Below are 13,643 nucleotides of genomic sequence, written 5' to 3'. Positions count from 1 at the left end.
GTGCAGTGCATACTTCTACTAAAGTTAGTTGCATGCATTCATCTTGATTAAATAAAGCTAGGATGCCTTTATTGCCAAGTTGCCAACTTCAAAAGTGGATTTGTGGCTTCTATTAATGCTGAAAGCTATCAAACCCAGCTGTACGGTGTACTTTTTCATAAATATATAGTTTTTTTATATATATATATATATTCGAGCCAAAGCCACACGCAAACATCTTCTAGGAGCGACGTCATTTGGTGGCTCTTTTTTTGTTGGCTGCAGCATAATGATGTTGCTTCTATGCCACAAACATAAAGAGAACTACAACTCCCAGATGACTTTTCCACCTTGTCTTCAACCGGAAAATGGCCGTACCGCTAAGATCAAACTAGATACCAAATTAAAAAAAAGAAAAAATCAAAAGGTTTGTAAAAATTAATTGCCAAAGATGAAAACGAAGGATGATTTCTCTACATCTATAAAAAGATTTAGTAAACGTAAAATGAGGTTCGATTTCGCTTTTCTTTTCAATTAAGTTTTCAAACGGGCCATGCATCTTCAATGCGTAAAATTTGTATTTAAGGTGTTTTCTTTATAACGGTAAATTCTTTTAGTTTTAATAATTAAATATTCATAACCAAAAAAAAAAAAAAAACTATTACTTTCTATTAAAATGACATATCTATACATATCAATGATAAACCTTGCCCTGATGTGCCGTGAGTGTTAATGTTCATGCATGAGGACAAAAATAAAATAAATGCGCACCAAACAACAAGCTCTGATGCTCATTTGAGAACCACGCCAAACTTTTTATGTGCACCCCTGAATACATACATGTGGATAGAGTTATGTTGATGGATGGGACCTGATGATCAATTGACTTGTGTCGGTATTTAGAGCTGAAGCCTTTTTTATTGTTATGTACCTCCTTAGACGTAGTATTCATGTTGGTGTTAATGCCCTGCAAAAGAAACACCCTTTGGAATCTGTTTTTGCTGTTTGCGAACGACACTCATTTTTTAAAAGCGATCATTTAAGGGCAGATCGTACAAACTACAATATTACGGTGTATAAAATATTTACCTCTGACAGTGTCAAAAGTTTGCAGTAGCATTTTTGTTGGGATTTCTGATACTGGTCATGCATTTCATTAGACTGTTCAAGTAGATTGAGTCCACTGTTGTCTTCATGCATACGCTGTGTATGTAACTTTACTTCATTGAGAAATGGTGATTGCTAATTGTCTTTTACTGTTATTTATAGGGGTAGCAGTCTTGACAGCTACAATACAGTGTTGCAGGTGTGTGTTTAGAGGCTGCACAGAGTGGATCACCTTTGTTTGCTGACAGCTGCTGTACTAACACCATGAAAGAGAATAATAAAACTGCCACTGGCTCGATGAGTCGATAATACTGAAGGCAGAAGCTACAGTGTCGTTTGCGATTAAAAAATAAAAAAAAATGCGATGTGAATGAAAGAGAAGGGAAAGGCGGTCATCTGAAGTGATAGTGGAAGGAATTAGGAGAAGGAAAGACAAAGGGTAACGCGGGGTTATAGTAGAAGAATGTTGCTTGTCAAGTAACAGTGATGAGAGATGGAGCGAGCGAGTGAGAAATGGGCATTGAGCGCGGAGATGGGGTGGATATAAACAATGAGGATGACAAGCAAGAAGAAAAAGGAACGAAGATCGATAGCCGGTGGAGATGATGACAGACGGAAGGTGGGGTGGAAGGAAATAATGTCATAAAAGCAATGCTGATGAAATTGAGACGTGGAAAAATGTGTGCAGGATTGATCATCTTGGGGCTCGGTGTTGGTGTATTGTTGGAGAGAAACTCAAAACGTTATAGATAAAAGTCAAGGACGAAAATCAACCTGAGAACTGAGAGGCAGCTGTTCTGCTCCAAAATGATGAAAGGTTTCGTGTTTGGGAGAAACTGTCGCTTGGGGGGTGGCGGCCCATGAGGGGGAGTAGGAAAGTTATCATGCAACATAAAATACTTATTAAAATATGGAGAATCTAATAACGTATAAATGGTGTCTCTTAAAAATGTCTGTAAACGAAATCTAGTTGGGAAAGCGTCCTCATGGTTCAACCCCGACTATCAAATCTATCATGCTGTTAAGGCACTCACTCCCGTCTTGCTTTGATTCACCACCATCTCTCATCCTTCATTTGTCCCACCCTATCGCTCTCATTATCTCCCTTTTCTTTCTCTCCTCTTGTCTGTAGCTCTCTTTACAGACACTAAATCACTGTCATCCCATTAGACTGCTGGCATATGTTGTCTTTTTCTTTGGGCTCATGAATAAATTATCAAAGAGAACAACACTTCATGGAAGGCACTTGTCTTTGTTAGATACACAAATGAGAGGCATTTTGAATGAGTTTTTGTTCATTGGAGGGGAGTGCTTTTTTTCCACTGGACCACGTCATGACTTGACTAGAGCAGCCGAAAAAAATTGTGCGTAACTGTAGCAAAGTGCAATGGCCAAACAACCACATTTGTGACCGGTTAGTAGTTAAATTGATGGCACAAGACGACTGCAGACGAGCAACAATCTGTGACTCCTAACATCTCGCCGCCTCACCCAAAAACAGTGCTCTTTGAGGTCTAGCAGTCAGGGGGATCGATAGCTTAGCCACAATGAGGCTAATCAATAAAATTGATTTGTACTGCTGAAGGAGGAGAGTCAATCTTGCCTCCGAGGAAAGACACACATGCACAACACAGACGCGCTCATAAATACACGTTTGCACCCTCCCCCAACAGGCACAATCCCCCACTGTTATGTAGGAGAGCATACATGACATGACATTGGGATTGTTAAAGCAGAGCTTCTCAAACAGATGGAAGCATGGCCACTGAGCCGGACCACATTTATTGGGGTTGTTTTTGGAACAAATATTGACGAATGATAGTATGGTGGATTGGTCTTGTTTTTGTAATTGAATGAAATAAATATCACAACACATGGTCAAAGGCATATGTGTCTGTACACATAATTCTAAAAAAATATATAATTAAAGCCATCGAGGCCATATGCTCTGCTGAACAACAATCAAACTGCTAGTACCATTTCAAAAAATTCTGGCAAAAATCTTGTAGAATAACTCACAAGCGAAAGAATGGTTTCTATCAAGGACGATTATGTGCATGACATTAGCATTTGTTTATTACTCCATTTGTTGCAATTTAAGGTACTCTGTAGAAACGCAGTCTACAAACTAATGCAAACAAACAAATTTGTATAATATGTCAGTAAAGTGACAGCAGCAAACCCAAAATGAATTGTGTCAGAATAAGCAATGACTGCAATGCAGAAGTGGTCCTCAACCACCGGCCTGCGGGCCACTTTGGTCCTGGCTGCACAGATGAAAGGAAGAAAAAATTGCAGTAGTTCCAGTTCATTTATCATTCAAGGTGGAAAGATGTTCATTTTCTTTTTAAAAAAAGATCAGCTTCTACGTTACATCCATCTATGATGGGCTGTTGACACATGAGAGAAGTCAAGATGCTAATTGCCATGGTCGTATTAAGCTAATCTTAAACCCACAAGCTAGCAAAATGAGTATAAAAAAAATGGACCACACAAATAAAGCGTTATTGTGAGTGGGAACATATATTGTAGATGAATTGCCACAGGTATCAAACTCTCAGACATGTCAACATGATGCGAGTTAAATGCTTTACAAACATTCCAAGTTGTCATATGTAATAAAGAATAATTTTGAGATATTGAAAGCATTTTCTAGTTATGTTATTGCAGTGACTTGAACAATAGTTGAACTACTATTCTTTACTTCTGATTGCAAAACTAGCTATCCATCAATTTCCTGTGTAGTGCATTTGTGAAACTATCAAGAAGTGATTCAAGATTCATCTGGTTTCACAGCCATAATGGCCCTCTGAGGGAGACTGCGACTCCAAAGAGGCCAGCAATTAAAATGAGTTTGAAACCCCTGGCCTACATTTTTGCACCCCGTAGTATCTGATCATGCAACACCACACATGAAGAGACTGTATCACAGTCACAGAGTATGCAGCAACTCCCACACAACTGAGGCTGCATTATTCCCTTGTTGCTTCCCCGATCATAGAAATATGCCCATGACCTAGAAAGGCATATTTGCACCCTATATGCTAGACTTGCTTGTAAGGAAATCAATGAGGTTGTAATTGTATGGATGCACACTTCCGTGAAAAAGTATTTGCTCCATTATTTATTTTTTGCAGTTTCCCTACTTCAATTTTTAAGATCATCCAAAAAAAAAAAAAGGTACACTCAGACAACAACCTTTAGTAAAAATAAAAAACTGCTTTTAAATGGTGATCTGATTGATTAAAGAAACAAACGGGTCAAAATTAATTTTCCAGCATTCGACTAGTCAGTGTCTATGACGAATAAGATTGTAAACATCAGTAGCATCTGATTTCCTGAGAATAGGTTGAAGCCGATAAGGTATGAAAACAATGCGTACCCTGTATATAATGCTTGTGACGTATGACGTGCTGTACACTAGACTAGTTCATTTCGGACTTGTTTTACGGTCTGTTGTGCTTTTAAAATGCCGGATTGCGTCATCAAGTATTCCCATGATTTCGATATCACTCCATCCATCAGGATTCATGTTCTTTCTAAGAGAAGGGTGGTGAGGGGAGAGACATTAACAGCGCAATGGCTGACAATGCAGTCAGCCTGAGAGCCTCCAATGAGACTTCTAGCTCAACTCTACGACCGTAAAACATAACAGATTGGTACCCAAACTTATGTAGGCATGTCCAACTATGATAATGATAGACTGAAAATATTAGAAGGAAACTCGCAATATTTTGGATTATTGTCATGCGGTAACGTTGCCTGTGTCAATATTTTCCTTGTAGAGTTGCAAAATTGCATCACTTACTGAACAAAAACGTGAATGATTGCCACCAAAATGTATGTGGAAATGATAATATGATAATCATAGTAAGAAAATATTAGAACACAACTCGCAATAATTTGGAAGTTCTCTCATTGATCAATCTCATGCCGGTAATCAATCACGCGTCTTGTGTGAATACTTGTGGGTATGTACAAAGCTTACGAGTCAATTCATCTCTTTGAAACAATGCATCTTTTCACATGACTGCTGATATGGCTGTAATTTTTTTTTCTCTTATGAATATTTTGGGGAAAAAACACAAAGCAATAAAACAGCAAACCGTGACGCGTAATAGATAATATATATAAAAAAATGTATGATAAATAAATAAGCAAATAAATAAGATAATGGCTGAGACATGCACCGTATCATACGACAGCGTAATTGTGTTTTTTTTAGCGTCCTAAATTAGTGACTGAATATGATTTGAGGATGGCATTGTAATGATGCTGGAAGCAAAATTGTAACGACAACTGTGACAAGGCAAGCCGAAAAACAAGTTAAGCTAGGTGTCATGTCATTATGCAGGCCAACAAAATCAAAGTCTAGTAAGGCTATTTGAGTATTTTTTTATTTTGAAATGAGCTTTTGTGAGTATATTTGCAATTTTCTTTATGTCCTAATGACGCCGCACACGACAAACAAACTGCTACCGGAAGCAAAAAAAAATTATTTATTTATTTTTTTCGGTTTTTTTTTTATTTGGGGTACACATTACTGAAGGAGTCATGTGAGGGTCACAAAGTGCAAGAGAGAAAGAGAACAAGAGGGTAATGTGGGCTCATGTGAAGTCCCAGTACGCTGTAAAATGTCCCGGTATGCTAGAGGCTAAATTTGAGAAATGCTGGTATCGGGACCTGCGGAAAAGTGGTGGCCATTACCTTTCGGACATTTATGTGTATGGCAAACTACTGCTTTGGTTAGGTTGGGTTACGCCAGTTAAAGTATCCAATAGGATCGCTGCACAAGCATTTTCATTTTAATGTCCCCCATAGGTACCCTAAAGGATGTTATGTGTCACAGGAAACCGAGTACTTTAGTCGGCCTTAGACAAGAAATTGAAAATGGATGTGCAGCAATCTCACTGGACATATAGACGCAAGTTTGAGATATATGCATGTTGAAAAATGGGAAAATGATTGCAAGATGGAGACAATGAAAGTTAAAAAATATAAGTAAAAAAACAGTTAATAAATTCAAGCGCAAATAATTTGCATGGGATAAGATAGCGTACACCAGAGATTTAAATGACAGCGCTTCTAGTGCTTAACACATAAATGTTGTGAAGCCGCATACTGCATATGACTTACAAATGATCACAGAGGTAACCAAAGCCTCTCTGTGCGAGAGTGTTTACGGGCCGATTCCCTTGAGGATCGTGTTTCTGCAGCAGAGCGGCGGGATGAGTACGCAAGCTTTCAGCCGCATCATCCATATAAAACATAATGCAGACACTCAAACGATATGTTTTCATATCTTTTTTTGCAAGCCTTGAAAATAAATTGCACGGTATCAGAATCTTGTAAAAAAAAAAAAATTCTATACCTCTTAATTAACATTCTGATTAACTTTCTGTCTGTGTGACAATTTCTATTTACTGAATTCAGATGGAATGTAAAAGACTAATACAACAATCAAAAATGAAAAGCTTATATTCTTAAATGGTGCGCACCGCAAATAAGGCGCTGCATGAGCCGATGAAACTAATGTAATAAAAGTCGAGTGGACGTTTACAAGTCACTGATGATGCTGATATTTTTTCATTGCTACAATAAAAAAAAAACATCACGGGTGGAGGGATGCTTTGAATGAATCCACATTCGCTGGCAATGGACATTTTAAACGGAGATATTACACAGCACATAAGCATGAACATGGTCACATGAAGGTATTTCCTGCCAGAGAAAAAAACAATCCTCTCTCTCAGTTATTTGCTTGCTTGCTTGAACAGTCAGGTAACTTTTGCGCAATACGGCCAAACAGGAGAACCTGTCCTCGATGTTGGCCTACCACTGGTTCAAGATGGTGGGAATTTGTATAATCATGAACCTATTTGTGTGTTGGTATAATTCACCAAAAAAGTGTTCTAAATCCATCTCGAACCGACTCTTTTTCCCTTTTACTGCAAAACAAATTTCATTAAGCAACTCAACTGTTTCTGCAGGTAATCTGCCTCGTCATCAAGTCAAAAATGTGATTAGCAACTAGCCGACATCAAGCTCTAAACATCATTGGGGAGTAGTAAAGACGACTAGTCTGTTCACTACAAATTGATGTGTGTGTATTTAGTTGTGATCAGTTAACGTATTATTTGAAGAAATAAATTAACCCTACGGTTTAATGATTATAATTATTTATGTTGATTTTGGAAAGCAAATCTATTCCTTCATATACCACTACAGGCGCAACAATAAAGTTGAGTGAGTTGAGAATTCTTAGCAAAAAGCCATTAAAAATCGGTAGACTAGCGCTGAGACAAATTATCAACTAACTAGACTAATTCGATGACAAAAACAGGTTGATGCAAAATCGGTGCTTCACCAGGACCATATTTCCACACGGATGCTTACACCCACTCAGTATATATGAAAAATGTGCAATGATGGCAGTTAGTCAGGGGAGAAGTTTCTCAAAAAGACGTCAAAATGTCAAGTGTGGATGATTTGAAAGTCATGTCATATAGGTCAGCGTTCCCAAAATTTGTTATGCCATGGACCAGCTCCATGTGAACACATTTTGACAAATCAGCATACAAACACAAAAAACGCTCACCATGACCCTAAATCTTGCTATCTTAATTAGTGTGAGCCTTACATTTTTGTTCTCTTTAACGAGCCAGTCATGTCTTGTGTTCCATAGCATAGCGTGTCCTAAAACCAGAAATGGGGACACGCAACTTGAACTTGTGAGCGAATTAAGTTACTATTTTTTGAGACTTGTTTTTAGACTCGTCCACTAAATACTCGAGACTTTACTCAAACTCTTCTTTTGGGACTGGTGAACATTAGGAGTCTCTATGGTGTGGCTTGCTCTCATTTTCTTACTTAACTCCAAATGTCTGTGTGTGCGTACAGCTCAGGTGCCATAAAAGTTTTCCCTCTCCCTCGTTACCTTTCTGCGCACCCGAGCAACATCCAGTGTTAACGACACAGAGGAGAATATTGTAACAACCACAAACAAAAAAAAAATCACCAGCATGGCAAACTCGGCGCAACAGGCTGCTGAAGTGTGCTAGGGACTTGAGACTTGACTTGGACTTGGAACCTAAAGACTTGGACTTGACTTGGACTCGTGGTCAGGGACTCGAGACTTGACTTAAGAGACTAGTACCAAATCTCTGCCCATGATTCCACTCTACGATTTTAATCTCCTGAATCCAATGCAATAATTGAAATAATAGCAACTCATGGCTATTGCATCATACTGTAGGTCTAATGGACCATTCCCCAGAGACAAAAAAAAAAACAGAGAAAAAGATTCATAAATGACTTTGTTGCGCACAAGACTCATAAGATGAGGTTCTTAAGATTTTGCCTGTATTCAACCAGATTTAAAGATTGTAAAACGGAATATAATGAGTTGGAACATTTTTGTGATATTGTCAGTGTTTAATATACAAATGACAATATTCCATTTGGACGCCCTGCAAACATGCATGGTGACAATAGCAGTTCTGTCGAGCAGCTGTGTGTGTGCGCGTCCAATCACATGCTTGTGCTTGTGTTTTGGTCATACGCGCACAAAGAAAAAAGCCCATCGTCATGATGGTACGCCTCAGATTTGTGAAATTATGCTGCTATATGCCGTGATGGAAAAAGAGTTTACAATAGTGTCAGAAAGTTGAAAAGTTCCTTCCCATCGTATGTGTGGCATATCTCCAGAGCAGGTGGAGGTGGAAGCTGTTGAGCGAGATAAGTCATCAAAAAGAAATCTATAATAAAAAAAGGCGATACAACAAACCTGTTTAATAATTTGAACAAGTACCACCCAAACTTAACTTCAGCAGTTTATCTTGCACTTTTGCAAGTAGGAATATGCTAATGCTAATTCCTGAAGGGCCCATTTTTAGTAGTTTAGTTTAGTGTTATTATATATTGTTCGAAATGTGTACTATTGAATATAAATGTTTGAAATGAACGAAAAAGTTGCACATTGTATGTTAATAGAATGTTGAAATACTTTATAATTACCTTTGTTGTCTGTACCTTAAAGCAACCAAAAAAAAAAATTTATAGCGAAATAAAATGTGTATGTTTTGTTTCAACAATATCATTTAAATTGAGACGTGAAAATGCTAAATTGGTTGAAATAAATAAGATTTACATTGGTGACAAGAGTTGGAATTAATCTGTTTTGGGATTTTTTTTCTGACATTTTTTTTTCTTTTTTAAACAACCAGGCCTTCTTATTTCCATTGTTCAGGATGTGGTAATTGTATTACACAACAGTCAGTTCAGAGCCCGGCCACTCAATTTGATTCAACGAGAGTCATTCCATGAGTGATAATGTACATACAATATCACTCCCTCAGGTGTGATCGTGCTCAATTGCTATGGTTAATAAACAGTAAGACGATAAAAAATGATTTTGCAATGCATTCAATTGCAAATTAATGTAATCAATGGAATAATGGATAATTCCCATGGGTACACCATCTATAGGAGGGGCCAAAGGGGTCAGGTGCCCTGAAAGCCGGGTAGCGGCAAGAGGCAGGGACCTTGGCGCTCCAATCTCCGGCTACAGAAACTAGCTCTTGGGACATGGAATGTCACCTCTCTAGCAGGGAAGGATCCCGTGGTGGTGTGTGAGGCAGAGAAGTTCAGACTAGATATAGTTGGGCTCACCTCTACACACAGTTTGAGCTCTTGTACGAGTGCTCTTGAGAGGGGTTGGACAGTCTTCCGTAGTTGTCCAAGGTGAGAGGCGCAGAGCAGGTGTAGTTAAAGGGTTGAAGTAACCCAAGTGGTTAACAAGCACTTCGGTGCCAAAGCCCCGGGGATGGATGAAATCGACCCGGGGATCCTAAAGGCTCTGGATATTTTGGGGCTGTCATGGTGGCATGGACATTGGGGAGAGTGCCTCTGGATTAGCAGGCTGGGGTTGGAAATCAGAACCTCCAAATCTGAAACCACGGTGCTCAGCCGTAAAAGTGTGCAGTGCCTTCTCCGGGTCAGGGACGAGAATCTGCCCCAAGTGGAGGAGTTCAAGTATCTTGGGGTCATGTGAGGGTTGTATGGAACGTGAAATCGATGGGCGGATCGGTCCAGAATCTGTTGTGGTGAAGAAAGAGCTGAGCCAAAAGGCGAAGCTCTCGATTTACCGGTCGATCTAGGTTCCGACCCTCACCCAACTAATTATCACGTCAAAATAAACAGCTCCTGATATGAAATAGATGCGATCCACAAATGCTAAGATTGGCCAATTACAAGCTGATTGTTTTATTTCAAAGGTTCTCTGATGTTTTTCTGAGACAAAAATCATAACTCAAGTTTGAATAATTTGTAGATTGGACTGTAATAATCTATCGCGAATGAACAGTACCTTTGTGTTGTGTCGATCATCTTTTTCTAAGTCTTTTTCTTTTTTCTTCTCATCTTTCTTCTTTTCACGTTCCTTCTGTAGAGGAAGCACAGTTTCCTATCAATACACATTTTTGCTGTTGTTAGTACAATTACATACAGGCTTCTGGGACAGGCAGCCTAGCAGGTGATTGTAACATCCATTTAAGACAGACTCCTTCTTCCTTGTAACAACTAATGTCGTTGTTTTGTGCCTCTCACAGTTTGGTCTTCTGCATGTGGCCAATCACTAGATGGTCCACTTCTCAAGCCTTCAAATCATCTCTTGTTTTGGTAATTATTGTCATACTTGGAACTATTTGTCCCTGTTATATGTTTTTACTGGCATGCCTAACCCTTTGTATCGAGGACTGAAATTGCCTAAATAAAATAAATAAATACACCATGAAATGTTTGATTAAAATTGTCATTAATTAAATACAGAAATTACAGAAAATTAAATACAGAAAAAATTCTGTCAATCTTTTTACATATAATCATTGATCATTTAATTAATGACATTTATTTAAGTCCATATTTAATTAAGAAATGAAACATTTAATTAATGACAATTTTACTAAACATTTCTTGGTGTATTTATTTATTTTATTTATTTATTTTATTTTGGCACGTTCATTCTTCCATACCTATGGGCTACTTGGTTTTTTTTTTGTTTTTTTTATTTCTTTCATTGCTGTTGCTGAAATTTGCCTTGCATTAGGCTCTATAAAAGGGGTGGGCAAACATTTTGATTGGCAGGCCGCAATGGATTCTAAAATTTGACAGAGGGGCCGGATCAGGAGCAGATGAATGGAGTGTTTTGGGAACCTCACCTCATTTGTGGAAAAAAAATACATTTAATTTTAAATGAAAGTGAACAAAAGCATTACAACAAAATATCTGTCTTTGACATACCACAGTATTTAGAAAATAAAACATTAACAAGGTTTCTTCATTTAATTATTTTCAAGTTCGGCGGGCCGGATTCAAACGTTTAGTGGGCCACATGCGGCCCTCGGGCCGTAGTTTGCCCAAGCGGTGAGAGTAAACCACAATCTGTCTTGTATTGTATTTCCACCAGGGCCATGGAGACAAGATGTTCATCGCTTAATGAGCTACTGTTTACGGCAAGTATGACTTAATTACCAATGTGACACAATGCAAACTATAAAAATGCAACTAATAAAAGGAATGTGACAAACAAACAAACTCAAGCAGGTAAAAAGGAGAAAAACAACCATCCGCATTTGGGTTGCCTGTGAATTGGAGCCTATGTCAGATGATTTCACATCTTGGAATGGTCGCCATCCCATTGCAAGGCAATTATGGAACAACAACCATTCAAACTCACATTCACACCTATAGACGTGTTAATCTAACAAGCATGGTTTTGAAATGTGGGAGGAAGCCAGAGTGCCTGGAGAAAACCCACATGAGCCTATAGAGAACATGTAAACTCAACACAGGAAGGACAGTGCATTGAACCCAAAACATCCGAACGAGGAAACATAAAAAGCAAACGTCTTCATTAATTCACCATTTTATATTAAATATCGCATGTAGATACCAGAGTCAGAAAACACAGTCTTCTAAATGAAGTTAATAGTTATTGGTGTCAATTGCCCTAAGTAGACAATGCAATTTAGGTTTGTTTAATATATCCATCCAAATATGTATAAAACAGCATTGGGAGCTACATGTTAATTTCCACTGCAGAGCCAATGACAACAAAAGACAACAAAATGACTGGAGAAGCTTATTTCTTTCTTTGTGATTTTTTAACAGTTTTTATACAGAATTGTGAGATTTTACTTTGCCAACCTCCCCACAACATGGTGATAATTATCGCATCACGGTTCATATTGTGATAGTAGCATATCGTGACGTTTGGATATTGTTACATCCCTTCTAGCTACAGCACCAAAAGGCGCAATAACCAACCAGGATTCTACCTTAGGCCACAATACGATGCAAGAGGTTTAGATTATTTTCAGAATTGGTTATTCTGAGAATGTGCGTCCTTGTGAAAGTAAATTTAGTAGAGTGTGAAATAATTCCTTAACTCATTTAATCCCAGCCGTTTTCATGAGAGTAAAAAAACCTCAATCAAAGCATTTTTTTCTGGATTTTGACTGATTTTGCAAGGCCTACAGATATGCGTTCTAAAGATATAAAAACATGGAGCTATAAGGCAAAAAAAAAAAAGGCTAAGACGTATAAATACGTCTTCGGGAGGCAGGGACTGCAATTTTGAAAACGTATATATACATCTTATGGATTGAATGGGTTAACTGTATAAGAAACAAATCAAATTGAATTTTGAATCGACTGGATTCTGGCCCTATTGAATTGAATGATTTGATTTTGGAAACCTGAATACATACCGAGCCCTAACAAAAGAGAGAAAACGAAATTTAGAAAAAAAAAGTTATAAATTCAAAATGGAAAAAAAATACATGTAAAAAAACAATAGGAAGACAATAATAAAATCAGTCTGCATGTACTGTATTTATGAGCTCACTGCAAGCGTTACTCCTTCAGAGACTTTGGGCAAAATCCAGCTTTATGCATGACTGCTAACCTCCGGAGGATCCTGCATCGAGAGGTTCTTTGGTACTCCAGAGACACCACAAGCTTCAAATACCTGCTTGTTACTCATCAGCGGCCTTTTGACAGCTGCTCTCGATATGATGTATTTGCCTGGCAGAAACTTTTATTTAATACACCTTTATCTGGGGGAAAAAACACAATCTCTCTGAAGAAGAGACTTTTTTTTGTCAGTACAATGATTTTTATTGAAATGTTTAGTGGTTTCATTACGTTTGCAAAGCACTGGACTATTCCACGCTATTCATCAGTAAAAATGTTTCTTTCCCACTCTTTTACATAAAAACTGCAACTTGCTTAATAATGTGGAAGTAATTTTCTTTTAATGAGGCTCATCTGGGAGAATAATTAGCAAATCTGTCCAAGATTACATAAATACTCTCAACACAAGAAATAACATATGTTGAAAAATAATAATGAACTGCGTGAACACAGAGTAGTTAATTTTCTGTACATCAATGCAGTTTAAATCAAAAAAAGGTTCTATTATTTTGCATGATTGGCAGATTTTAATATGCAGATATCTTTACATACAAAGCATAGCTATATGATTTTCTTTATGGGAC

General features: G+C 37.9%; 1 protein-coding gene across 3 annotated transcripts in view; it reads right to left on the bottom strand.

Annotated features, from left to right (window-relative positions):
- The window catches only part of LOC148330561 (stromal membrane-associated protein 1-like), a 60,427-nt gene that overhangs the window by 24,162 nt on the left and 22,622 nt on the right, over positions 1-13,643 (bottom strand). The window contains exon 5 of one of the 3 annotated variants that reach the window (XM_088304545.1): positions 10,454-10,549. In XM_088304545.1, coding sequence (XP_088160671.1) covers positions 10,454-10,549 — 96 coding nt within the window. The remainder of the gene's footprint in view (positions 1-10,453; positions 10,550-13,643) is intronic. The other 2 variants (XM_088304546.1, XM_088304547.1) reach the window with 2 other exon arrangements.

The sequence above is a fragment of the Idiotropiscis lumnitzeri genome, chromosome 9, assembly GCF_059441095.1.
Source record: "Idiotropiscis lumnitzeri isolate Australia: NSW breed Sydney's pygmy pipehorse chromosome 9, RoL_Ilum_1.0, whole genome shotgun sequence".
NCBI lineage: Eukaryota > Metazoa > Chordata > Actinopteri > Syngnathiformes > Syngnathidae > Idiotropiscis > Idiotropiscis lumnitzeri.
The sequence above is the reverse complement of the archived record's forward strand: the minus strand, read 5'-3'. Positions and strand labels throughout refer to the sequence as shown.